Source organism: Alosa alosa, chromosome 7, assembly GCF_017589495.1.
Source record: "Alosa alosa isolate M-15738 ecotype Scorff River chromosome 7, AALO_Geno_1.1, whole genome shotgun sequence".
NCBI lineage: Eukaryota > Metazoa > Chordata > Actinopteri > Clupeiformes > Clupeidae > Alosa > Alosa alosa.
The window spans coordinates 9,738,569-9,763,998 of record NC_063195.1 but is presented as its reverse complement, the minus strand read 5'-3'; the positions used below and the strand labels follow the sequence as shown (position 1 = coordinate 9,763,998).

Sequence of the window (25,430 nt, the reverse complement as noted above, 5' to 3'; positions counted from 1 at the left end):
TGGGGAATGTGTTGTGTTTGGGTGCATATCGCCATCTAAGCGAGGTGGAGTAAAACATTAATACTTTGGCCTACAACAGTGTTTCTCAAACTTTTTCAGTTTCAGGACCACTTAACTAACCCTAGCTAAAAAAAAAAAAGATTAGACCTACTTCAACAGTAGCCTATAATTAGTCTACACAATAGGCATACTCACTGAACCACCTTGCGTATTGTCTTTGCACTTTGCTTATTGTGTGGATTCATACTGTATGATTTAAACTGGCATATCTTACATAAACAGTGTTGCAGAACTGTTTTTACATACAAGTTGGTTCAATATTGCAAACAACTCATCTATATTATATTTTACCACGTCTGCTCGCAGACCACTTGGGATAGCTTGCGGACCACCAGTGATCCCCGGACCACACTTTGAGAAACACTGGTCTATGAATATGACATTGGTTCAGTCAAATCTTTTACTGTCTATGGTCAAATCCCAGCCGAGCTATAACTATAGCTCAACTTACCTGTGCATGTAAACATACTGACTGACAAAAAATCAGAATGAGTAATTATAACAGACGAGTAGCCCTGTGGACACATAATATTGTTGGAAAATTGAGATGTGTGAAACACTATTTGACTCAAATACTCATCAGAAATAATTTGTTATAAAAAAAAGACTAAAATGTCTTGACTAAAACTGACTAAGACTAAGATACCTTTAGTTTTCTTTTGACTAAAACTAGACTAAAATGACGAGACTTTTAGTCGACTAAAACTTGACTAACAAAAATGATATTTGAATGACTAAATATGACAAAGACTAAAAAGTCACAAGACTAAGACTAAGACTAAATTAAAAATAGGTGACAAAATTAACACTAGTCTTATTGAATGTTTTCATATTGTATTGTTTTTATGTATTTTACTGTATAATCACCATATAAGAATTTAGATTAAATGACAGGTTTTAACAGACAGATTAGAAATATACACTAAGTAATTTTATGCCACATTATTCCTAATGGAATGCATTATTTTATTGACACAGCCCATACTTTTGTAATACAAGTAATTGTCCTAATAAAGTAATTGGAATTAGTAATAATTTTAGAAACTTGTAAAGCATATCAAGAGTAATGTAACCCTCTCTAAATGCTCTCATTTTCAGTCATGTATTTCCTGACCCATGCAGGCAAATAAAAGCTTCTTCATCCACATCCAAGTCTCATAGTCAATCATCAGTCCAGTCAAACACAATGCAAGTTACAGTGGAGTTCTGATTTCATGCCTTTGATGTGGTGAGTCTTTTGATGTAAACAAAAGAAGGCACTTGGTGTCTCTCTCTCTTCCTTGGATGTGTGCACCCACTCTCCTAAACGTCTCCCCAATAATTCAACACCATCCACTAATGGGACAGAAGACTGTGTAACTATGGCAGAGGACCTCGATTAATTCTACTGCAGGTTTGACCAGCCTGATTATACACAGGAGAGGGAGGAGCTAACAGCCAAGCTCATGTCAATGATAGTATGGACACCGAGGTTGAAATCATTCTGAAGAGTACAAAGCCGAACAAAGCATCAGGGGCCGGATTCACAAACATTTTCTTAACTGTATTCCTAAGAAAATAAATAAGAAGTTCCTAAGAATCTTCTTAAATGATATTCACCAATATTTTTTTAATAACTGTCATATTTCTTATAGGAACTTCTTTATTTCCCACTTAAGAATATAGATAGATAAGAATGTCCTGCATTGTTCATCTGTTACCTACCGTTAGTTTTGTTTACAAGTGGCAACCGTTGCTGCAGGGAATAGTCATGCCTTCAAAAGCACTTGCGGCTAGGCTATCTTATGTTTGAAACGGAACCAGACCTGATCTGTGGACATTTGCTGAACCACTTCCTGGTTTAATCTCCTTCAGAGAACTGTGGTAAAATAACAAGGGCATGTGCATACTTAATTAGCAACCATCCATTTAGAACTAACGACTGGCCTTTGGCCATAGCAACTATCCATTTAGAACTAGTAATGGCAGTTTGTCCTGCAAGTTTAGAAATTTGTTGATATGTGGCGGAAAGAAGTGGGGGCTTTCACATCTACCTCATTTGGTCCAAACCTTTGGACTTTCCAGTTTGGTAGGTGAGAAAGGTGCCACGGACCAAGGTCCAGATCAAAAGACCAACATTTGGTCCGACCTAACCCATGGTTCAGTTTATTTGCAGTATGAAAACACTTTTTGGATGGTTCAGACTTTCGGACCAATTACAGGAACTTGAGGCAGCTAGCTATCAAATAACGGATAATAAATAGCCTAAAATGAGCCGTGGACGCATAAAGGGAGAGGAGATGGGCTAGTCCATTTAATTACAATCTGGTCTGACAATCTGATCTAAAATACTGACATCTAAAACATTTTTTTGAGAGGATAGAGAGGGGATACGAAGGACAGCAGAGCAATGCTATCTGAATTCTGAAGCAAAAAAGAAATCTGCGACAGCAGTGGTAGGCTATGTGAAACCATAAGAAAAAGAGGTGTTTTAGGTAGGAAAATGTCAACGTCAGACATGTAAACAAACCAAACAAAGGGAGACGCATAACACGTAGGTTGTAACGACAGGACGCAGGGATGTCATGCAAAGTTCTTTAGTTTGCCTATGGGAAGTCCCCAACCAATTGAATGAGGAATGGAACATCTTCACTGAGTATAACAGGACCACACACACACACACACACACACACACATTATAGTAAATCACTGCTTTGGTTTGACTTGTTTGTATGGTTTATTGAGACCTCTATTATGAACATTATGTAAAGAAAATGACAAACAATTCCAGGCAGTCCAAGTAGGCAGTAGTTTTAAAGTTAATAGTGCTAAAAGAAAACGTGTATGTGTGTATCTCAAAATCCATGTACCACACATATGTAGCCATACATGTGGATAATAATTGTGAAACTACCCATTTTAGTTTGTTGCCTGTTGTTTGTTGTTTTTGATACTGCCTGTAGATGGCAGTGTGTGTTAAACACCTCTCAAACCTGACAGAGAGAAATTGTAACTGAACTGGGATCTATAAATGTTGACAGAGAAGAAACAAAGCCAAACCCTGCATAGAGGTCCTCTCTGTAGAAGAACAGAGTTCCGGCCTCCCTGTCTAGAAACACTCTTACTCTGTTGACGTGTTAACATAGTTGAAACTTTGGGGAAGGCCTTACGGTCATGGCTGGCAGTGTAGTTCTGCTTGTCTAACCTGACAAATGACAAACACAGCAGGCCCCAGGATATGTCGTTGAGTCCCAGACAACAGTCTCTCTCCTTTATTCCTTGTTTCCTGTATGCTGCTCCAATGTAGACCGATAAGCCGTTCCACTCTGCCTCCCAGTAGCAGCGTCCAGTCAGCGCCTTGCCGTGCTGCTGCAGTCTATTTGGAAGCAGCGGGGAACATAGGACCCTTTTTTCAAAAAAGGGTCCTATGTTCCCCGGTAGCGGGGAACATAGGACCCGGGGAACATAGAGATGACCTCAGAAGGACAGATGACGGATGGAGGAGAAATAGAGAATGAGAGAGGGAAGTGAGGAAGAAAGGGGGTAGAGAGAAAGGAGGAAGAAAACTGAGAAAAGTTTCAGGAAGAGTGGGGGAAGAGAGAGAGACAGGAGTGGAGTGAGAGAGCGGGTCCACTGCTGTATGAACAGGTGACAGGTGGAAGTACCTGTTGGAGGAGGAGCTTATGAGATCTGGCACAGGGACATTGAGGAGACAGTCCAAAACCCTGGACAGAGGGGCTCAGTGAATGTGGAGTGGAATGTGTGCAGGTGGGTGAGTGTGTCAGAGGAGACGCTGTAGAAGGACAGAGTGCCGGCCGGCCAGTCCAGGTACACTCCTACTCTTCTGGAGCAGGAGGAGGGGGCAGGTATTGCAGTATAATTATTATTGTGCCAGGCAGAGTAACTGTCAGGAGTGCAGTTCAGACTCCAGGACTTGGCATTCCGTTCCATTCTGATGTCATTATCCCCCCCTTTCCTCTTGATGCTTTTATAGGTCACAGCTATACCAGCTCCATCCCCACTCCACTCAGCCTCCCAGTAACAGCGTCCAGACAGACTCTCTCTACACAACACCTGAAACCACCTGTCAAATCTCTCTGGGTGGTCAGGATACGGCTGTTCATCTCTCACACATGTCACCTTTCTGTTCCCCACAGAGAGAGAGAGATATCTGTGTGCTGTGTTTGGGTCCAGTGTGAGCTCAGAGGCATCTGTAGACAAATGGAAAGGAGAGAGGAGAGAAAACCTCATCAGGATATGGGGAGTGACACACACACACACACACACATACACATTCCTGCACACCACAAACAAACACATACACAGGGCAGAAAGAGAGAAATAATGAAGAAAGAAAGGGAACAGAAAGAGAGGAAATAGAGGAGGAGGAAGGGTCCAATAGGAGGAAGATGGAAGAGTGATGGAGAGATGAGAAAGATAAATAGAGAGAGAAAGAGAGAGAAAGATGTAGAGCGGGAGGAGGAACCAGAGTGGAGAGGTAAAAGAGAAGAAGCAGTGAGAGAGTGAGGAGGTGGAGAGAGAAGAAAGAGTGTGGAAAGGAAGGATGAAACATGATCTACAGTGTACATAGGCTCTAAAGCATGGAAATGGAACCATTTTGCCAACAAAAGGTAATATTTCCATGCTCATGTTGGGTGCATCCCAAACATCTATTTGCATGTGGCATCTCCTCGATCCTTGGTCCTCCAGCTTGTGCCCCAGCATTCATTCAGAGCTCAGGGATGCCTCATTTGTCAAACTGCAACCAGAGGAGGTGAGAACGAGGAGAGAGGAGGAATGAAAACACAAGAGCATACGCGGAAACGCAAGCTGCCATGGTGAAAAGTTCCCTCCTATGTCTGTCAACTTTCGGTTTCAAACAAGTTTGCAGAGATTTATTAGCAACAATATATGACTAGATAGACCAAAAAAATATTTTTATATACTGGAATCATCATGAACTACCATGCAAACTTTAAAACAAGTTGCAAACATTACCACATTACCAGGGTCAATATGTGGGGATTGTCCATGTTTAAATTACATTTTTAGGCTTTGGTATAAGTCAGGCTCTAGAGTGTGACCATAATTTTTAAAGGTGCGACTAAAATTTTTCCTGAATCGCACTGGTGCACCTAACGTCAGGGTGAGTGCCTAGACTTTCCTTGCATCTGCTGTCTCTACACGAACTAAGCGCGTGTTCTCCTTTGTTTTGACTAGTGTTGCACCAATACTTCAAAAGTATCGCAATACCCTGAAATTATAAAACATCACAATACAATAATGTGATCCCATAAAGATTTTCTTTGACTTGTTATCGAACATTTATTTTATCTAATGACATAGAAAACATAACACATGCTTGGACTATGTGCAATTATTTGAACTACAATGTGATTAAAAAGTGCCAAGTCCCCCATCTGGGCAACTCAGGGGCCGTCTACACAACGCTGTTTTTTTATGAAACTGGTGAGGTTTTGTTATCGGTTACGCCTTGCGTGTACACGACGCCGGCAGTTTAGGAGACTGTAACCGATAGTTTTTTAAACCGGCTTCCGGAGTGGGAATTTTTGAAACCGCTGGCTAACTTTCGCTGTGTAGACACCTGTAGGTGCGAAGCCGGCAATTTTATGACGACATAGCCCCATCTCTCAACTCAGCCACGGCATTCGACCTGACACACTGCTTGTCAAAAAAAAAAAAACATTTGTTTATCATATTAAAATTATTTTTCTTTCCCCTGTCATGATTTATGTGCACAATGTAGCCTATCAGCCTTTTGTGGCTAAGTTAGAAGCACACGTTATCTTAGTTAAACATTAGCTTACTGCATGTTAATGTTTTCTCCAGTGGTGCTCAGACCTACACTGTAATGCAATGCGTAGGCTAAGCATTTGAAATTTCACATAGCAGTCACATACCTTGAAAATTAACTTTTAATTTAACAGTTGAATTGAAAACCAAATTGTCTGTAGTCTCCTGATTTCATGCGACTGCTTAACAAACTATTTCAACAATGTTTTCTTCTACGCAATTCACGCAAATTGAACATTAAGGCTCTGCACGGCCGGCACCATCGACTGGTCTGGCATAGCACTATAGCATAGTTAGCCAGTTACACCTCTGTATGTGCATGCAAGGTTTTTCTTTACTGGTGTCGTTAAAGGTGTGAAAGTGGTAAGAGAAAATTCTCTCAATACCCTCAATTAGCAAAATCTACCCCCAGTTTTTAACCTCTTATTCCCATATGAGGTGATGTGAACAATGATGTTTTCACTGGGAAAAATGTTTTTCCCATGCACATGAACACACCGTCATTTCTCAAATATATGTCTCCTATATGCCTCCTGTCTCTTCATTCCTCAATCCTCCTATCGTTCCTTCCATTTCACAAAATGAATTAGAAGGATGGCTTAGGATCATTCACTACCAGGACAGGACGTCAGTATTTCCTGGATAAGAAGATGTATCAAGATATTCAAATGGCCTTTGAGAACATCGTAGCCACCAATGAATGAACTAGATGTTCTGCAGAGCGGTACAAAATATTACCGCCGCCCAGTCGTGCACATTCTTTCCGCAAAAATAAATCAATTTGTCAATTTGTGTCTATCTGCTTCTCCATCCCTTACGTTTGTGTATGTATGAGTGTGTATATATAGAGTGTTTGTTTTGTGTATATGTTTGCTTCTGTGTGTGTGTGTGTGTGCGTTAGTGTGTGTGTTTCTGTGTGTGCATGTATACTGTGTGTGTGTGTGTGTGTGTGTATATATGTGTGTGTATGTGTGCATGTGTGTCTGTGTGTGTACGTGCATGCATGTGTGTGTGTGTGTGTGTGTGTGTGTGTGCGTATGTGTAGCCGATATGACCCCCCTCCCCCCCCATGAATGGAATTTCATGAATGTTGCCATACATTCAGAGGGTGTCATAATGAATCTACACTTCAAATTGTGTGCAGTCTTGAACCTGTCAACCAAAGATACCTTTGAGACCTGTCCCTGCCAAGACACACTTTAAGGTAGGATTCAAACCAGTCAATAGTTTCCCAGAAATTCCTAGTTTAGATAGTGTAGAAAGGCGAATGAGAAAACCAGACTACATAGGGTCTAGTAGGTCATTCTGATAAAGGAAGTCACATACTTGCTTGAAGACCACTTTCTCCAAGCACGCCATGCTAAAACTGTTTCACCACACTATGCTGTACGCCCGCACATGCATGCAATAACACAGAACTAATATATTGTGGCATATCACAAACACACACACACACACCCATAGACACCCATACACACATTCAAGCATACCATACTAAAATGTGAATCTGGATGATGACAAACACTGAATAAACCACAAAAACTTACACATCAGCAAACGTGGTCGTGCTCTGTTTAAAGATGCATGGTCAGTTCTGTAAGAAAAATAACATCACACACACATACCATTTTGACAGATGTCAACCACTGCTGTGCCACCTTTGAAATGAAAGGTGATTATCTATCCCACAGAAAATTAACCCTGCCTAACCCTATTATTATTAACCCTAACCCTGCCATATATATTTCCACTGATCTAATGAAGTAATGAAATAACACACTTTCCAGCTATCTTTATCATCTACAAAAGCATTCACTTGCCCCAGGGTGGTACCACAAGGCCCCATCTAGTTCTAAGAAGGAGACAATCATGAAGTAAACAACCCCAACTTAGATTACTGTAGAGTACTATACTTAGATTAGAGCCAGGTAGCAATCTGAGGACTACCTCTGAATGACAAATACACTTTCCAACAGTGAAACTCCATTATTTAATGCATGATCAAGGACCACCAGTAACAATTGAGTACTTGTTGAGAACCCTGAATCTTATAATCACAATTTTATTTTGTTGTTTTGAGAAATGGACCCTATCTTCTTTCACATTTCCTTGCAATTAATTTGCACAAGGGTGTATATTATACTCCACCCTGTCTGCTGACCTAGATGTCTGTCTGACAACTTCTGCTTGAAATTACTAAATACTTCATTACATTACATTGTGTCTACTCGTGCCTGTATATTTCTCCTAAATTCAGCAGTTAGCATTCTAACCTTGCATGCACTCCTGCGACTGTGATGCAAAACATATCATGCGTAATACCGTTGGACAGCTCTGTTTTTTTACTGTATCACGCTATGTGATCCATATATGGACACTTCCTTTGTATCAGCAACCAATCGCGAAAGTTCAAAGGCGAGTCTAGGCTGAGAACGGAATCTCATTGGCTGTCTTTCAAGGCTGATTTCTCAAAATGAGTTTTCTCTCACACTCTGAGCACGAAAGCTCCACTTCAGAAGCACTTACATACACCAAAAATGTCTAGACTTATGCCTAACTATATTTATAAGATTTCTACAGAGGGGTTTGTTGATATATCATTCCTAACCAGACTTACATGACATTTTATGCCTAAAAACATGGCAAAAATCGATTTTTAAGCTTATTGACAGCATATTCTGATTTACAGGATAACAAAAGTAGATATCCATAAATCCCTCTGTAATTTCCCCCATCTAATATCTGAACACAATGAAAACATAATTTTGAACATGGCTGTATCCAATGCTCAGTTTTCGTGTTTTAAAATGTATGCAAATTAGCGCATATTTAATTAGATAATGCCTAATTTGCATATGTAAGTAATCAACTGGGGATGTTTCATAGTGATATCTGCTTGTTAAAAATGTTACCCTATTCACCTGTAGTGTCTCTCCTTAAGGGACATTTAAAATATTTGGATTATTTGCATTATTGGATTCTGCATCAAAGAGGTAACATATACTTCAGTGTAAAGCAGCTGTGAAAATACAACTGTGAAAATAGGCCACTACATTGAATATGAAGAAAATAATATGATATTCACAATAGAGACATTTGTCTAAATGTGCAACAATGAAGTTTTTTCTGAACATACTTAAGTATCTCCAGTTTACAGACAGGATCCTTCTGTCTAGCAGATAACAGCTCCAGTCCTGATTCCCCAGGATGATTGTAGCTCAGATCCAGTTCTTTTAGGTGGGAGGGGTTTGATGTCAATGCTGAAGCCAGAAAACCACAACCCTTCTCTGAGATGAAACAATCAGAGAGCCTGAGAGAGAGAGACAGAGACAGGGTGAGAAAGAGAGAGACTGAAATCATTTTGATATGATGACGATGGAGAAGAAATCTATTGAAACAGTGCACACTCCTTAACCCCTTAAAACTCACCATAGAGGTCTCAGGAATACTGACTATCTCCTATTATTATTTTTCTGCACAACCTAAGCAGTATGATTAACCCTTAAAAACCTGATTGACGCGAAGTGCGTCAAAACACACCCTTTCTTCTCTGTTACATTGCTCCACAACTGTTCATCGCAGCGAGATGAAACCTTTATTGCGTGACAGAGCAGAAGTGGGGCTTTCCAATGAAACCATGCACTTGTATGTACATTAAAGTATGAAAATTAAAAAAATCATGAAATTAAATCAAATTGCATCATATTTACAGTCTATACTTCTCTGCGTACATCTGCGCACCCATTACTCTCGTTTGAATTACTCGCGAACCCGTGAACACATAGATATGGCACGCATATCAGATGAAAGAGGAGACACAGGGCTATCCATTGGTACCAAGTGTCCTAGCAAATTCCTGCATGGCATCCAATTCAAGGCTCACATTGCATCCCAATTTATTTGACAAAGAAACCCCTGAGTGCAGACACCAAAGGCACACACAGGCTAACACGTAATCTTGGGTCAAGTCAGGTCAGATCAGTTCGTGTCACTGATATGGAGTGCAGAAAGGTCATTTTTAATCACTAAATAAAAAATAGCATTTATTTCTGTAAGGCGCACACCACATATGTCTGTAAATTGCTCAGCCCCAGAGAATCCCTCCACCATGGCAATGATATTGCCAGATTCAGGATAGTCTGCTCTACACACACATGCAATCCATGTAGAGCTATGAGCTTGCTGCGATGAGATACATGTCAAAATATAAGCATTTTTACATTACTTATAATCTAATATAATAATACTTATAACATTTTTTTATAATATAATAATAGGGCTAAACTCTCACTTTGTCTAGCTCCACCATTGCAAGGCAGGGACGCATCTGAAGCCTGGCCACTAAACGAACCACCGTTATTTTCTGGAGGCAGATATTCCCCTTCAGAATCAGGGTCCGCCAATAGAAGACCCAACACTTAATTTCGGGTAAACTTTTTTTGATGCTATTAGACAATAATCTATTGCAAATACTCCTAATACAAATACATTCAATGCGCTCTAGTTCGAAGATTTTGTTTAGAAGCATGGCGATTTTCTGAATCGGGGATGACGTATGACATGTCTGTGTGGCGTGGAGGCCAAACAAAATATAACACCCTATTTCACAAAATCGGCCGTTTTATTCAGTGTTGCATCTTGTCGAGTAAACTCGACCGTGGCGCTTAGAGGTTTAACCCTTTACCTGCCAAAGTCGCAAAATTGCGACAAACAATGTCACTGATTAAAACAGACAATAGATCCATGTACGGAGACAAATCTCATTTGTACTCTCCACCACTAGTTGGCAGACACCCAGAGCTTCGATTCAAGCTAAAACTTTTTTTAAAAAGTTTTCAGGAAGCACGCGAGAAACACACGAGAAACACACGAAGAAGGTGTGCATTTCCTCCATAACGCAGAAGCGATGCGGGCCATAGTTTTGCACAAATTGAAGCAGAAATACACCAAATGTTGAAAAAAAAGTTCACGTGTGATGAAGTCTCTGGTCTTTTATTCACCTATTCTGATTCTAAAGGATAAAATCTGCATTTTGGAGGATATGATCAATCGTCTATTGGCAGTGATAGTCACGGAGCGTCTGTGAATGGAGGTGTGTCTTTGCGTCTTTGCAACAGTGTTCACTAAGCATACCATGCTTGTTTCGACCCTCTGCCCAACATAGCTGTAGGTGCCAGTAGTAATAGTGATGATAGTGTCCGTAGACGTGGTATTACACGCGATTACACACAAGAAACACATAAGAAGACTTGCATTTCCTCCATAACACGGAAGCAATGCAGGCCATAGTTTTGCACAAATTGAAGCAGAAATACACCAAATGTTGAAGAAAAAGTTCACATGTGATGAAGTCATGGGTCTGTTATTTACCTAGTCTGATTCTGAAGGAGAATATCTGCCTTTTGGAGAGTATGAGCGATCGTCTAGTCACTGTGCGTCTGTGAATGGAGGTGCGTCTTTGCGACAGTGTTCACTAAGCATACCATGCTTATGTCGACCCTCTGCCCAACGTAGCTGAAGGTGCCAGTGGTAAAGGTGATGATAGTGTCCGTAATGGATGTGGTAAAGACAGCAGGGCTAGTAAAAATAGGGCTCTGAAGAATTACAAAGTCACCCGCAATAGGAACTGATTTGACCAGGGTACTTTATTGTATAGTAGAATAGGGTTTGTGGTTATAGTAATAGTTTACTATTGTTGGTTTACATGTGACTGCTTTCCTGTTCAGGTGTTATGTGGGTGAAATGACAAAAAAGTAAGCAAAACTGCTCAAATATATGTTCATGATCCAGTATTTACTGAAATGTGCATAATTTGAGGTTGTTGTCATCCAGTGACGTCATAATATGCAAATTAGATGTGTAAATTTACCCCCTTCATAAACTTTTGTTCATACTCAATGATTTTTACATTTACAGTAGGACTATCTCTGACCACTTTCAAGCCATGGCCTTTTGAAATTTTGATGTAAAAATCTAATGATGTTTTTTTTAAAACCTGGCGCCTAAAGGGTTAATCTACCAATCCCTGGGCAGAAAATGGCATCCATACAAACTTACTATGGTCACTTTACTTTAGTTGACACTTTAGTTTAGTTTTAACGAGCCTTGTTAATATGTCATGTTAAACGTCATGTTATCTTGGTAGTTATGTGAAGTGAAATGTTTTGTTACTTGGTAAGTAGGCTGTCACTATAGGATACCGTGCACCAGGCTACTGCACGAGACCGTAACCGTGCATGAGTCTATGTAATCAACAGTGGTGGACATTACTTGAGTACATTTACTCAATTACTGTACTTAACTCTTTAACTGCCACGGAATTCTAGAATACTGCACCCCCTCACTGCCAGAACAACATTCTAAATCCCCCAAAAATCTGCTGGATATTGTCAAACTGTGTATAAAGTATCTGTTTTCTGGTTTTACACTACTTTTTGATAGCTACAGTCAAATAACAAAGGATGTTACACCACTGCCTCTATTTAGGGCTCCAAAAAACATTGTGTATGTCATTGTGGTCATTACAAACAGCAGTTGCACAATACAATTTATTACTGTACTTAAGTTGATTTTTCATGCATCTTTACTTGGGTATTTCAATTTTGTTCAACTTTTTACTTTTACTACATGTTTTACTGTACTGTCTGTGTAGATGCCTGGCTGTTCGCATAGGTGAGAGTTTGCGGGAGGTTGGGTATCTGGGGGTTGTGTAGTACGTGATGTGATGTTTTGTGTCTGTGTTATTGTATGTTGTGTGTGACTGGCTGTTCGCATAGGTGAGAGTTTGCGGGAGGTTGGGTATCTGGGGGTTGTGTAGTACGTGATGTGATGTTTTGTGTCTGTGTTATTGTATGTTGTGTGTGACTGGCTGTTCGCATAGGTGAGAGTTTGCGGGAGGTTGGGTATCTGGGGGTTGTGTAGTACGTGATGTGATGTTTTGTGTCTGTGTTATTGTATGTTGTGTGTGACTGGCTGTTCGCATAGGTGAGAGTTTGCGGGAGGTTGGGTATCTGGGGGTTGTGTAGTACGTGATGTGATGTTTTGTGTCTGTGTTATTGTATGTTGTGTGTGACTGGCTGTTTGCATAGGTGAGAGTTTGCGGGCGGCTAGGAATCTGGGGGTTGTATTGTATGTGATTTGCTGTCTGTGTTATTGAATTTGTGTATGTTGTGACTGGCTGTCCGTATAAGTGAGAGTCTGCGGGCAGTTGGGTGTCTGGGGGTTGTGTTACATGACTTGCTGTTTGTGATGTTCCTACGTATGTTGTGTTTGTCCTGATGTGCATGATTAGGGTATGAACACTAACATTACCCTTCATGTTTTGTTGGTCTCTATGTGTATAGAGAGGTGTATGCACACATATATTACACTTTTTAGAATACTTTTAGATTACAATATGTTTTTAGAAAGGTCTGACCAGGGACTGGGGTTGCAAATTAGCCAACTGGCTAGAAACCTTTTATGTAACATCTACAGACATTGTTATGGCATTGACTGTGATAGCTATGTATGTAATAATGTGCACTGCATTGTCCGTGACAAATAAACTAATAAATAAAAAAAATATATACCGAAAATATATGCAAAATCATGCATATTTAATGAGATAATGCATAATTTGCATAATTTTCTTGTAATATTCAACCACACAGACTGGTTTCACCACTCCTTGTCCTGTGGTCATTGGTACCATGTCTCTGAAGTGCACAGTGGACAAAACATGCACATCCTGCCTATTATGTCATTTCACAGCTAGCATTTGTCCATTATTGAAAAATGCAGCATCCCCATTTTTTTAGGAAAATGTGGCTTGCCTTTCCTGTTGTCTCTAACAGTACCACAGGCACCAGTTGTATGCTGCAAAATATTATTAAAAAGGGCAAGGCTAGTGTACCAATTATCAACATATAGAATGTGACCTTTATTCAGAAAAGGCTCCAGCAGTGTGATAACAACTGACCCAGAAATCAACACACCCTCAGACATAGTAATATCTGTTGATTTCCCTGTGTAAATTATCATGTTCTGAACATACCCTGTCTTTACGTCACACAAAACAAACAGTTTGATACCAAATCTATGTTGTTTTGATGGAATGTACTGTTTGAAGAATAGTCGCCCTTCATCATCGACTCGTCAATGAATAGGTCTTGGTGGGGATAAAAAATCTGGCTGAAAGATGTGATAATTGGGGTCAAAACAGATCAAATTTTTTGGAGGGGGTCAGTTGAGGGCATGCTGGTGAAATGCAGAGCTCTAAGTAGCAAGAGATGGCAGTCCTGAGAGAACACGGTGGCAAAGAATGGTGTGGATAGCAGGGGAATTGTGGTCCAGTAATCTCTGAGGTCAACCCATCAGATCAACATACAAAAAAAAAAGGTCCTCCTAAACCCTACGGTTCTCGAGATATTCACAGAAAACTGTGTCTGCCCTACCTTCCTTTCGGGGGTCCAGTCCAGCGGGGGGGGGGGGCTACAGATCAAAACGAAAACAGGAGGTTCCATGCTATCCATGTGGGGTTACATGCCCACCAAGTTTCGTGTACCCCGGTGTTACAGTGTCCCGGGAATTCTTGACGGAAATTTGGACATGCGAAAAGAAAAAAAAAAAAAAAACTGACTAAACCTATATGACCGCTTCGCTGCGCGGCGAATCACCATTTAGAGCACCAGTTTTGTAAGTCTTTGTACTATCAAAAAGCAACCTTAACTTATTGGACTTTCGAATGTCTTACTTTCACTTTCACGTCGTTCACTTAAACTTTTCTACTTGCTAGATTTGACCAATCTTCCATAGCCTACGTGCACAAGTAGTTTGAGTATAACTACTGATCTTCATTATCTCCCTGCTAGTTGACATCTTATCATGTATGGTATTATTTCATGATCGCTAAACGTTTGATTCTATTTAATGTTGTCATCAGTTAACTTCATTCAACTGTGCTTGTATGTAGGCTCTGCCATTCAGTTGTGGACGTTCGTCAATTGCGAATATGGGCGGAGAAAGGCAGAGAAAGGCACGGTTTACGCTATGGATTGAACGATTGATAAATACGACGGTAACTTGGGTCTGACAACGTTCGCAATCTGCGGTTTGTCCATGACCCTGATAACGCTACGTTTGCAAATGTACGTACATCTGGCCCTGAATAACATCATCATTTAATGTAAGAAAATCACTAATTTTGCTTGTTGTATTGTGCTTGGTGTAATTGTAGCGGATCTCTCCAGCTCCACCACAAAGGACGTAGACGCTCACACCAATGCGTTAACTGCTTTTTTTTTTATATTTAAGTGGTTTGCAGCTCCTGTCGTCAACCAACATGTACACACAAAACAGGGAGGCACGGGATAAAGTCAGATCAAGCCCTGCCTCACTCAGCATAAACATCAACTCAGAAGAAAAATAAAAGAACAATACATAACAAGCCTAATTACCTGTTGTCAACCAACATGTAGGCTACACACAAAACAGGGAGGCACGGGATAAAGTCAGATCAAGCCCTACAATAAGACAAAAAAAACAATGAGTTCCCGTTTCCCCATATAATGTTGGTAGATAGGCAATAAGCCGTTCGCTAAGTATTTTTCACTTTTAAATTGCGTTCTCAGCGCGCGCCGCGTCTCCAACGGCATCTCTCTCCAACGTATATAATCTATGGTTTAAACATTAAACATAAAACAACATAAAAATAAAATAAAATAAATACATTCATAACTGGAGATTAACATCCCATCAGAGCTGATAGGACTTTAAACAAGTCTGCTAATAAATCTAGTTGTTCTGTCTCGGATATAATTAGACTAGTGCATTGAAGCAGTCTCTTTACAGGTTTTACAAGCCTTCCAGATCTAGTCTTCACTGTACCCTCACTAGATGCCTTGGCAAGGAAGTTCTCTACCCCAGGGGATATTCTCTGCCTATTTCTAAGGGTTCTATGGGCTGGCTGGGACTTGGAATAACTATCTGTCCTACGGGTTGTCTGGGATCTACAGTAGAATATCTGTCTGCTTGGTCTGAGTGACTGATACTTTCAGATGGGGCCAATAAGCTTTCTGACACACTATCACTACAAATGGATTTTTGCAGCAGCTCTTAGTCATCTCCTGTCTCAGAATGGTGCCATTCCGATTGGCTACTAGTCTCATCTCCAGGTATGTTATCCTCGTGGTCTTCTGTGTCACTCTCTTCACTTGCGGTCTCACTGTTTAGGCACTCTCTGTCTTCCAGGTGATCCTCAAGGGCTGTTCCGCCAGGCTCCATGTGTTGTCCAACACACCACTCTTCTGCCTCAGGTTCATTGACACATCGACGAGGATGTGCATTCTGGCCACACAACACCCACGCAGCAGTTCTGCAGCTTCTTGATTCTCTGTCTGTGTTGCAGGAGACCCTGTTTCTCTGATGGGTGATAATTTTTCGGGACTACCACCTGTCACGGTATTCCCGCGGAAGTACTGCGGTACGGGAGTCAATTTCACTGTTGGTAACGTGATAGGGACGGGCAGAAATCAACGGGAGTGGGCGGGAGGGGAACCGAGCGCACCCAAAGATTGCAAGGCATTTCTAGAAAAGAGAACCACTTACAACTCACAATACGTTTGTTGATAGGCTACTCTGCGGCTAGCAGTAGCCAATCAAAGCAATACAAAGCAGCTGCCCTGTTCACAAGCCAATCAATCAGCGTCAGCGACTACACCAAAAACTAAAAGGTGTTTTCTATTGCCATATCAACGTGAGCTAATCGCTAACATTATCTGAGATGCTAACGGCAGGAATAAACACATGGTAACAAAATCAATCTAAACATGTGTAGCTTTACTCAACACATTAACACTATGATACAGTGTAATTGTCAAGTTGTATGGCTCACTGTGTTCAAAGTCGATCTTAATAACCCTCATCACCTCGACTAGCCTAAGTGGTGGTTGTTATGGGAAACTAGCTAATAAATGGCAATGCAGCTTTACTGTAGTTAAATCCGCAAGATTAGAAAGAGGAAATAGCGTTTACATGGCCATTTAAATTATAGCATTTCTAATGCACTTTTGTGCGTTTTAAATCCGAAATAAGACGGAATGTGAGGAGGCTGCTATTAACTTTAAAGAGGCTTACCTACAATTGAAACTATCTGTAGCCTATGACGCAAATTAACCTCATGTCCGGTCTGGATGTCTGCTTTAGCTTATTGTTGACAGCAGGGTTTTTTACGATTTAAAATGATACTTTCTAGATTTTAATGGGCCATGTTGAAGAGCTGATGTCCGTTATTGTTTGTGCAAATATAAACTGATTCATGTCCCTTGCATTTTGCAACTGTGAGGTCCATGGTAGGCGCCCGACAGAAATATTGTTTCATTTTACGAGTGATATCCACGTTCTGGCGGTGTTCTAAATGTGCACAGAAGGAGTTCCTACGCTATATAAGGTATAAGCTAGGCCTATTACACAACATAAATTGTCACTATGCTGGCGACCCAAATAAAATCTCCTACGACCAAACCTTTGGGAACCAATGCTTTAGACATGAAACGAAACGGGAGTGGGACGGGATTCGGGAGCCTTTCTCTCGGGATTTTGCAGGACAGGATTTTTTTTGGGGGGGCAGTCACGTGATCGGGATATGACGGGAGCAGAGCCATAGAGATCTATGATCTATGGCTCTGGACGGGAGTATTTGTGTGGGCTCGGGATGGGACGGGAGTGAAAATTGATTCCCGTGTCACCCTCTAATTCCCAATACATGCCACTTTTGTGGATTTTGTCATGTATAGTCCGACCACACAATCATAATGTAAACTAGATCTGCAAAATGTGGACATAACAAAATGGTAGTGGCAAAGTGATTTTGCGAGAGACCATCTTTGACTTTGAGAATGTACAATGTCAGCCCATGGTAGCCAACAAGTGGTAGCCCATTGTTAAGCAGTAATTAGAATATTTAGCAACATTCCAAACACAAAAGTGTGACTGTACGCTTTTACGGATAGTTAACGGCCGTATGTTCTTCAGGGTTAACAAATCAGGAAATGGCAGAAAACAAAGAAATGTCTACCACCCACCTTAATGTGTGCAGTTTGCAGTGGGGACTAGACAGTCCCTTAGTGAGAAGCTGAATTCCAGAATCTCCCAGGTCATTGTGACTCATGTCCAGCTCTATCAGGAAGTTTGGTGACTGTAGAATTGAAGCCACATCCTCACCGGACTTATGTGTGAGTTTGCAATAAGCAAGTCTGCATAACATGACAAAAGGTAAACTATTATAGAGATATGTAGCTACTCCCTTGACTTACACTGCAAAAAATAAAATCTAACCAAGTGTTATTAATCTTATATTAAGATCAAAAAATATTTTGTTTGATATTGTTTTTAGTATGAAGAGACTTACCTAGCGCTCTCTCAAAAGATAATTTTGACTTAATTTAAGAACACTTTGACTTATTTTAAGGAGTCTTATCAAGACAAATTTACTTAAAGGTGCGATTTGTAGGATTGTTACCGAACGTTCTGTAGGCCAAAATCAAAACACTGGTGAACGTTCTCAAGACTACCAGACGCGAGCCTCTTCTGGGTTGCCAGATGTAATGAAGACTTAGCTAACGTTAGTTGACCTGCAGCTGCTTTAACGTTTCTCCAACCATGACCCAGCTACACATTACGGAAACAGTGAAAATAAAAAATACCTCTCTAACCAACGTAACATATTTAGCTGAAGTTAGCGATGCAGATGAAGTTTAGCATAGGCTACCTGTTGTGGAGAAATATGGCCAGCTCTGCGTCAGACTTGTTATTCTTCGTTTGACGAAGACGTCACCATCTCAGGAAGCTCCTCCGATGTCCACTTAATTTGTTTCTTGTTTTAATTTTGGAAATGTGCCTGCCTCTTGTAGGCGTTCATGACTACAACTGACAGCTGTTGACAGTTGGCCTTTGCTAATTTGGCAACCCAAATAGGAGGACGCGCTAGTCCATTATTGATACGCTATTCTAGAATTAATCGTTCAAAACATAAACGAAAATTCCAAGAGATTCCGCCCCGTAACTGATTTTTATTTTCATGGGTTTTACGGGGTTTCACGGGTTAGAGTAATGTTGTCAAATAAGCCATTACTTCAATTAATCGTGTTTCCTCACTCTCTGACAACATATGGTGATCATTTTTGGAATGGTTACAGTTTATTTTTCATTATTTCCTACATACTGGACCTTTAATGCACTGGCAGAATTTTTTTAGGACAAATTTCCCTACCAAATTTCCTTACCTTACATGTATCTATCAATAAGGGTCAGATTAAAATATGCCAGAATTCCCCTTTTAAGTGCCTTGGCAAAATGTAACTTACATGTATTATGTGACGTATATTATAACAAACTATCAACCTCAGTCCTGTAAAAGTGTTTTCCTATATTAGACAGTTTTGACCTCAATATTATATATGGTATAGTCACTATAGCATACATGGGCAACATACGGCCCGCGGGCCACATCCGGCCCGTGGGCTTTCCCTGACCGGCCTGCGTAAGGTCTGTGAAAGAACAATAGTCAAGAGCCTAGCATAGAGATAATGCACGCAAATCAATATCGTTGCTTTTATTTTGAAAGCGACTGCTATTTGTACGCCCATACATTTGTGCGTGGATGCATACGATGTAAACACCCTCACTGATGTGCTGGTGAATAGAATTTATGCTTCTGCGTCGACACAATGCAGTTGCCTTTAAGTCGGCGTAAACCTTTCAAAGTTTTGTGTCTCTTATGTCTGCGTCGCTCACCACCACAAAGGTTGTCAGAACGAACTCCTGCTGTTTGTTGGCGATATGAAGTGTTAATTTCAAAACGTTACTGGCAGATAGACAGTTTACATTCGGATAACCCCGTCACTGTAACCAAAATATGTCTGAGTTTATTTGCAAAGCTTATGTTACTGAACTAGTATGATGCTACTACCCACAGGTTGCTTGAAGCAGCCGGCTCAACACACAGGGTGAGTTGACCAATCACAGTTTTGTGCATAAAGTTAAAGCAAAAACCTAGCCTACATTTTTAAAATAGTTTTCTTTGTGCATGTTGATTAACTAATGACAGCCTACTATTGTCTGCTCCACATTTTCATAGTCTAATTTTGCATAGAGTTAATTTAATGATGGTAATGATTTAATGATGAAATATTGCTGAGTGTTGATGAAATGGTGGCACAGGCCTATGGTTGTGTGACTCCTTCACATTTTCATGGCCTAGCCTAATTATATAGATATTGTAGTACTTTTTTATATCAGTCTTTGAAAACTGAAAAAAAAAATGTCAATGTCAAAAAATATTTTTCGAGAATGAGGATTAAATACTGGACATAGATTAAATAGCCTATTGCTGTTTTTCCTTGGTCTCCCTCACATTTTCATCTGTTCTTACGAGTAGTAAACAAAACCATATGATTTACTTAATGTTATACAAGAACAGAATAGAATTGGACAGAATTGAGTTCAGACTTGAGTTCGGTATTTTGGGTCCGGCCCTCCTCAACAGTCCCAGTTTGTCATGTGGCCCCTTGGGGAAATTAGTTGCCCACCTCTACACTATAGCTACCAGCACAGTCACATCATGGCATGAACATCATCATCATCCTCATCATCATCATCATCATCATCAATCTGTCTTCATCAGAGACTCACCGTGCTTTTGTGCAGAACCTCAGAGCTGGGAGCAGTCTCCTGCGTCCCTCATCTGATGTGTTGTATTTCTTCAGGTCAAACTCCTCCAGCACCTCCTCAGACATCAGAAGCATGTGGGCCATTGCTGAACAGTGGGCAGGGGACCACTCCCGGTTGATGTTCTTTGGTGAAGACAAGTAATTTTGAATTTCATTTTGCATGGAATGATCATTCATTTCAAATAAGCAGTGAAAAAGATTGATGCATCGTTCTGGAGAGAGATCTTCTCTGTTGAGCTTCTTAATATACTGACATATTTCTTTAATGCTCTTTGACATGCTATGTGTGCAGTTCAGTAGACCTTTCAAAAGTCTCTGATTGCTCTCCAGAGAGATGCCCATAAGGAAGCGAAGGAAAAGATCGAGGTGTCCATTCCTGCTCTCCAATGCCTTATCCACTGCACTCTTAAGTAAGACCTGTAGATGATCCTGTGATCTTAAGCTCAGCATTGATAGACATGATACAACTGAGGGGCTGGGATCATGCCTATGTCTATATTTGTCATTGATGAAGGATTTCAGTGCTTCAAGATTCTCAGTCATGTAAGAGTGAAACACATACAGAGCTGCCAGAAACTCCTGAACACTCAGATGCACAAAGCAGTAGACTTTCTTCTGGTGAAACACAGATTCTTCCTTAAAGATCTCAGTGCACATGCCAGAGTACACTGAGGCTTCAGGGACACCAATGCCACACTTTTGAAGATCTTCCTCATAAAACATCAGATTTCCATTTTCCAAACTCTTGAAAGCCAGTTCTGCCAGCTTCAGTAACATTTCTCTCTGAGATTCCAGAAGTTTCTTTTGATTTGCTTTAGTTCCACCGTGATATTTCTGATCCTTCCTGGTAGTCTGAATGAGCAAGAAGTGTATGAACATCTCAGTTAGCGTTTTGGGAATGTATTTGATGTTTTTCTTCTCCAGCATCTGCTGAAGTACAGTAGCTGCAATCCAACAGAAGACAGGAATGTGGCACATGATGTGGAGACTCCTAGATACCTTAATGTGTGAGATGATTCTGTTGGCCTGATTCTCATCACTGATTTTCTTCCTGAAGTACTCTTCCTTCTGTGGGTCATTAAATCCTCGTACTTCTGTTACCTGGTCAATATACTGAGCAGGAATTTGACTGGCTGCTGCTGGTCGTGAGGTTATCCAGATAAGTGCAGAGGGAAGCAGAGTTCTCTGAATGAGGCTCGTCATCAGAACATCAACTGATGATGTTTGTTTTATATCAGACAACTTACTGTTCTGTTCCAGATCCAGAGTCAACCGACTCTCGTCCAAACCATCAAAGATGAACACAACCTGACAGTCTTTGTATCCTTCACCATCTTTCAGCTCGTTCAGTTCAGGGTGGAAATCAAGCAGGAGCTTGTGAAGACTATACTGATCACCCCTAAATAAATTCAGCTCACGGAAAGGAAGGGGAAACATAAAATCTACATCCTGATTGGCTACCCCATCTGTCCAGTCAAGAATGAACTTCTGCACTGAGACTGTTTTTCCAATGCCAGCAACACCTTTGGTCATCACAGTTCTGATGTGCTTCTCCTGTCCAGGTAAGGGTTTGAATATGTCATTGCAGTTGATTGGTGTGTCTTCTGTGGTTTGTCGTCGAGATGCTGACTCTACCTCCCAAACCTCATGATCCTTATTCACCCCTTCACTCTCTCCCTCTGTGATGTATAGCTCTGTGTATATCTTACTGAGGAGTATTTCATCTCCTGGTTTGATGATGCCTTCAGATATGTTCTCAAACCTCCTCTTCAGACTGGCTTTATGATTCTCTATAACTCTCCTTAGGTGCTCTTCTGTTTAGCAATGAAGATAATAAAGAAAAAATATATAATAAATAAGTAATATACATATTTATTATACGGCTCTTGACAATGCTAGTAGATCGCTCTATTGACTTGAATGGGATTTCCTAAATTATTTTCATGTAATTACTGCTGCAAACATATAATTACATATAATCTTTTGAGGGAAATTTGGTCTCTGCATTTATCCCAATCCGTGAATTACACTCAGCACACAGTGAGGTGAAGCACACACTAATCCCAGCGCAGTGAGCTGCCTGCTACAGCGGTGCTCGGGGAGCAGTGAGGGGTTAGGTGCCTTGCTCAAGGGCACTTCAGCCGTGCCTACTGGTCGGGGTTTGAACCGGCAACCCTCCGGTTACAAGTCCGAAGCGCTAACCAGTAGGCCACGGCTACCCAAAGTGCTTCCCATACTGGGAGTGTGTGTGTGTGTGTGTGTGTGTGTTTGTGTTTGTGTGTGTGTGTGCGTGTGTGTGTGTGTGTGTGTGTGTGTGTGTGTGTGTGTGTGTGTGTGTGTGTGTGTGTGTGTGCGTGTGTGTGTGTGTGTGTGTGTGTGTTCAGTACGTAGTCAGCTCACCTTGTTTGCTCAGGGGCCCACAGGGGGTGATGGCTGGGTTCCTCTTTACCTGCTCACCGCCACACTGACCCCGAGTCAGACTGAAGGAAAAATGACTGATGATAGATAGTCTGATCATTTCTTAAATGATGGGCCCTATCGTACCCTCGGTGCCAAGCACAACACAAGACTGGTTCTTCTTACACCCAATTCAGTAATTTAATTAAATACTGTGCTCACAGGTGTGTCAGTTAAAGTGTGGTCTGGCGCATGATTAAAAAAATCACTATCTTACATTTTCTAAAAATCATTATGTCACTGACCAAGAAAAACCTAAAGCAAAAAGGGTCATTCTGTTCTTAATCAACAGATGCCTCCCACCTGATCATCTTGGATTTGCTTCATACTTTATGTCAATAAAGTACTCAGCAACTACTGTGCAGTGGGCTCTTTGCACCAAAAGGCTCTTTGTTTCCGGTGGAGCATCAACTGTTATATTCTGCTCCTCCGTGTAGACACTAATTACATTAATTATATGTTTGATAGCTTAATTGATATAGGTTTGATATAGTCGAGGTACCAACACCATATTTTGAGCATGTACTAATCAACACATGTTATTTCCCGTGCTATAATTGTTTTTGTGGTAGACTTTGTCATACATATGTATTTGAAACATGGTAAGTAATTTTTTGTTTGATGCTTTAGAAATTATATATTTTTTATTTATTTTAGACATGGCACCTACTGTGGTTGGTTAAAAAATAACTAAAACAGTAGTATTACATTAATAAATTGAAAAGATCTGATGGGATTCATTGTGGAGATATTGTGGGCAAAAATACTTAAAATTTCATTAAAAAAAATTCAGCAATTCATAGCTTTGCAAATATTAAATTGTAAGGCAATTATTTTAGAAGTTGAATACACTTAACAGTGTAGAATACTCCATGGAAATGTTAAGAATCTAGCATGAATCATTCACAAGTATGTCATGTGTGTACTTTGTCATTTTGGAAAAATTGCATGTTATCAGACTTTTGCACAGTAGTTGCTGGGAATAATAAAATTATTGACAAAAAGTATGAAGCAACTCCAAGCTGGTCAGGTGAGATTTAAAAAAAAAATCTGTTGATTTGGTATTGAATGACCCAAAAGCGCATATACTGTAAAGCACAGCTGAAGACGGGCTGTCATAAGATGTAAGCAGCCCTTAGCAACAAGTCCCAAACAACTCGTCTGCAGGATCAATATCCTTAGGATTTTTATTCAGTCATTCGAACATTATAGGGGTAAGTGTTGCTTTTTTCAGGCTATGTTTTTAATTGTAACCCTTTCAATCAATAGTGAAAGTAAATAACTGTATAAATGTTTTGTCGCTGCCTATGATATCACAGTTAACTTAATTTCATTTTGCCTATGAGTTCAAATACAGTAAATAAGGAGTTAGGCAAGGTTTAGTGTAATCCCTGTGTTGTATACACAGTCTGGCATGCAAGCAGATTCCTTCAAATGTGCTGACTGTCAAAATACTGATGCGCTGGTTAATTTTACACTGCTTGCTGTTAAATGGAACAACAGATGTCACTCTCATTGGTTTAAAGGATGTTCCACTCAAAACACAGCTATGACTGATTAAGAAACATAAAAAACAACCCATTTAAACAATACGCCTGGCGTTTCAGATCGCTGAAAAAGAGCCCTATGTCTTGAAATTCATAATAAAAATCTATTCACCAACACATTCGATGCCGTTGTAAAACCCAGCATAACAACTGACTGCATTTTATTCTATATTACTGCGCCACCACAAATCGATACAAAAGTTAGAGTTGATGCGTCTTGATGTTGTTTAGCAACCATTCTGAGGAAGTATTTTTCTTTGCAGAATTGTTGTACCTTTATATTATTACATGTAAATCTTGCAAGGTATATATAGTAACTATTTTAGAAAAGCAATAACCCATTTGAGTTGATAGGTTACATGGATTACTGATTTTAGAACAGTTAAGGGGAATTTTAGGCACTTCACTTGCGTGTCTTGCCTAACAACAGCCTCTTAGGGCTTATTTCTTACAAAACTGACCAGTGGACCTGAACGTAACTCACTGTGGGAGTCTGTGATCTGGTCCACTGCTGAATGCAGGAGGTAAGGGTAAGGACCAGTTACTCTTCATGGACAAACAGCTGGGCACTGGAGATGGAGCTCTGTATGTCTGTGATCTAGTTGCATAAGGAGACAAAAGGAACTGAACAATATAAACTCATTCTTCTGTGAAGTGATTACATTTGTTCACACTTACAGTAATATTACAACTACAATACATGTTCCATTGTAGAATGATATGCTCTCTCTTATTCACACTCACACACACAAACACACACTGCATGACATGTGCACACACACAGACACACACACACTCATAAAATGTATTCTTACCAGTTTCATTTAGGAGAGATGAAACCTATACTTTGCCACAGATGAGAAGC

The 25,430-nt window shown here is 40.4% G+C and overlaps 1 protein-coding gene across 3 annotated transcripts in view; it reads right to left on the bottom strand.

Moving 5' to 3' along the window:
• Positions 1–2,784: 2,784 nt before the first annotated feature.
• LOC125297531 (NLR family CARD domain-containing protein 3-like) overlaps positions 2,785–25,430 on the bottom strand; it is a 42,412-nt gene continuing 19,766 nt past the window's right edge. The window contains exons 4-10 of one of the 3 annotated variants that reach the window (XM_048247925.1): positions 25,050–25,163; positions 22,962–23,041; positions 20,524–22,375; positions 17,916–18,086; positions 8,990–9,163; positions 7,401–7,447; positions 2,785–4,250 (exon numbers count right to left, since the gene is read on the bottom strand). In XM_048247925.1, coding sequence (XP_048103882.1) covers positions 3,721–4,250; positions 7,401–7,447; positions 8,990–9,163; positions 17,916–18,086; positions 20,524–22,375; positions 22,962–23,041; positions 25,050–25,163 — 2,968 coding nt within the window. In that variant the 3' untranslated portion in view covers positions 2,785–3,720. Of the gene's footprint in view, positions 4,251–7,400; positions 7,448–8,989; positions 9,164–15,290; positions 15,357–17,915; positions 18,087–20,523; positions 22,376–22,961; positions 23,042–25,049; positions 25,164–25,430 lie in introns of those variants that run through there. The other 2 variants (XM_048247926.1, XM_048247927.1) reach the window with 2 other exon arrangements.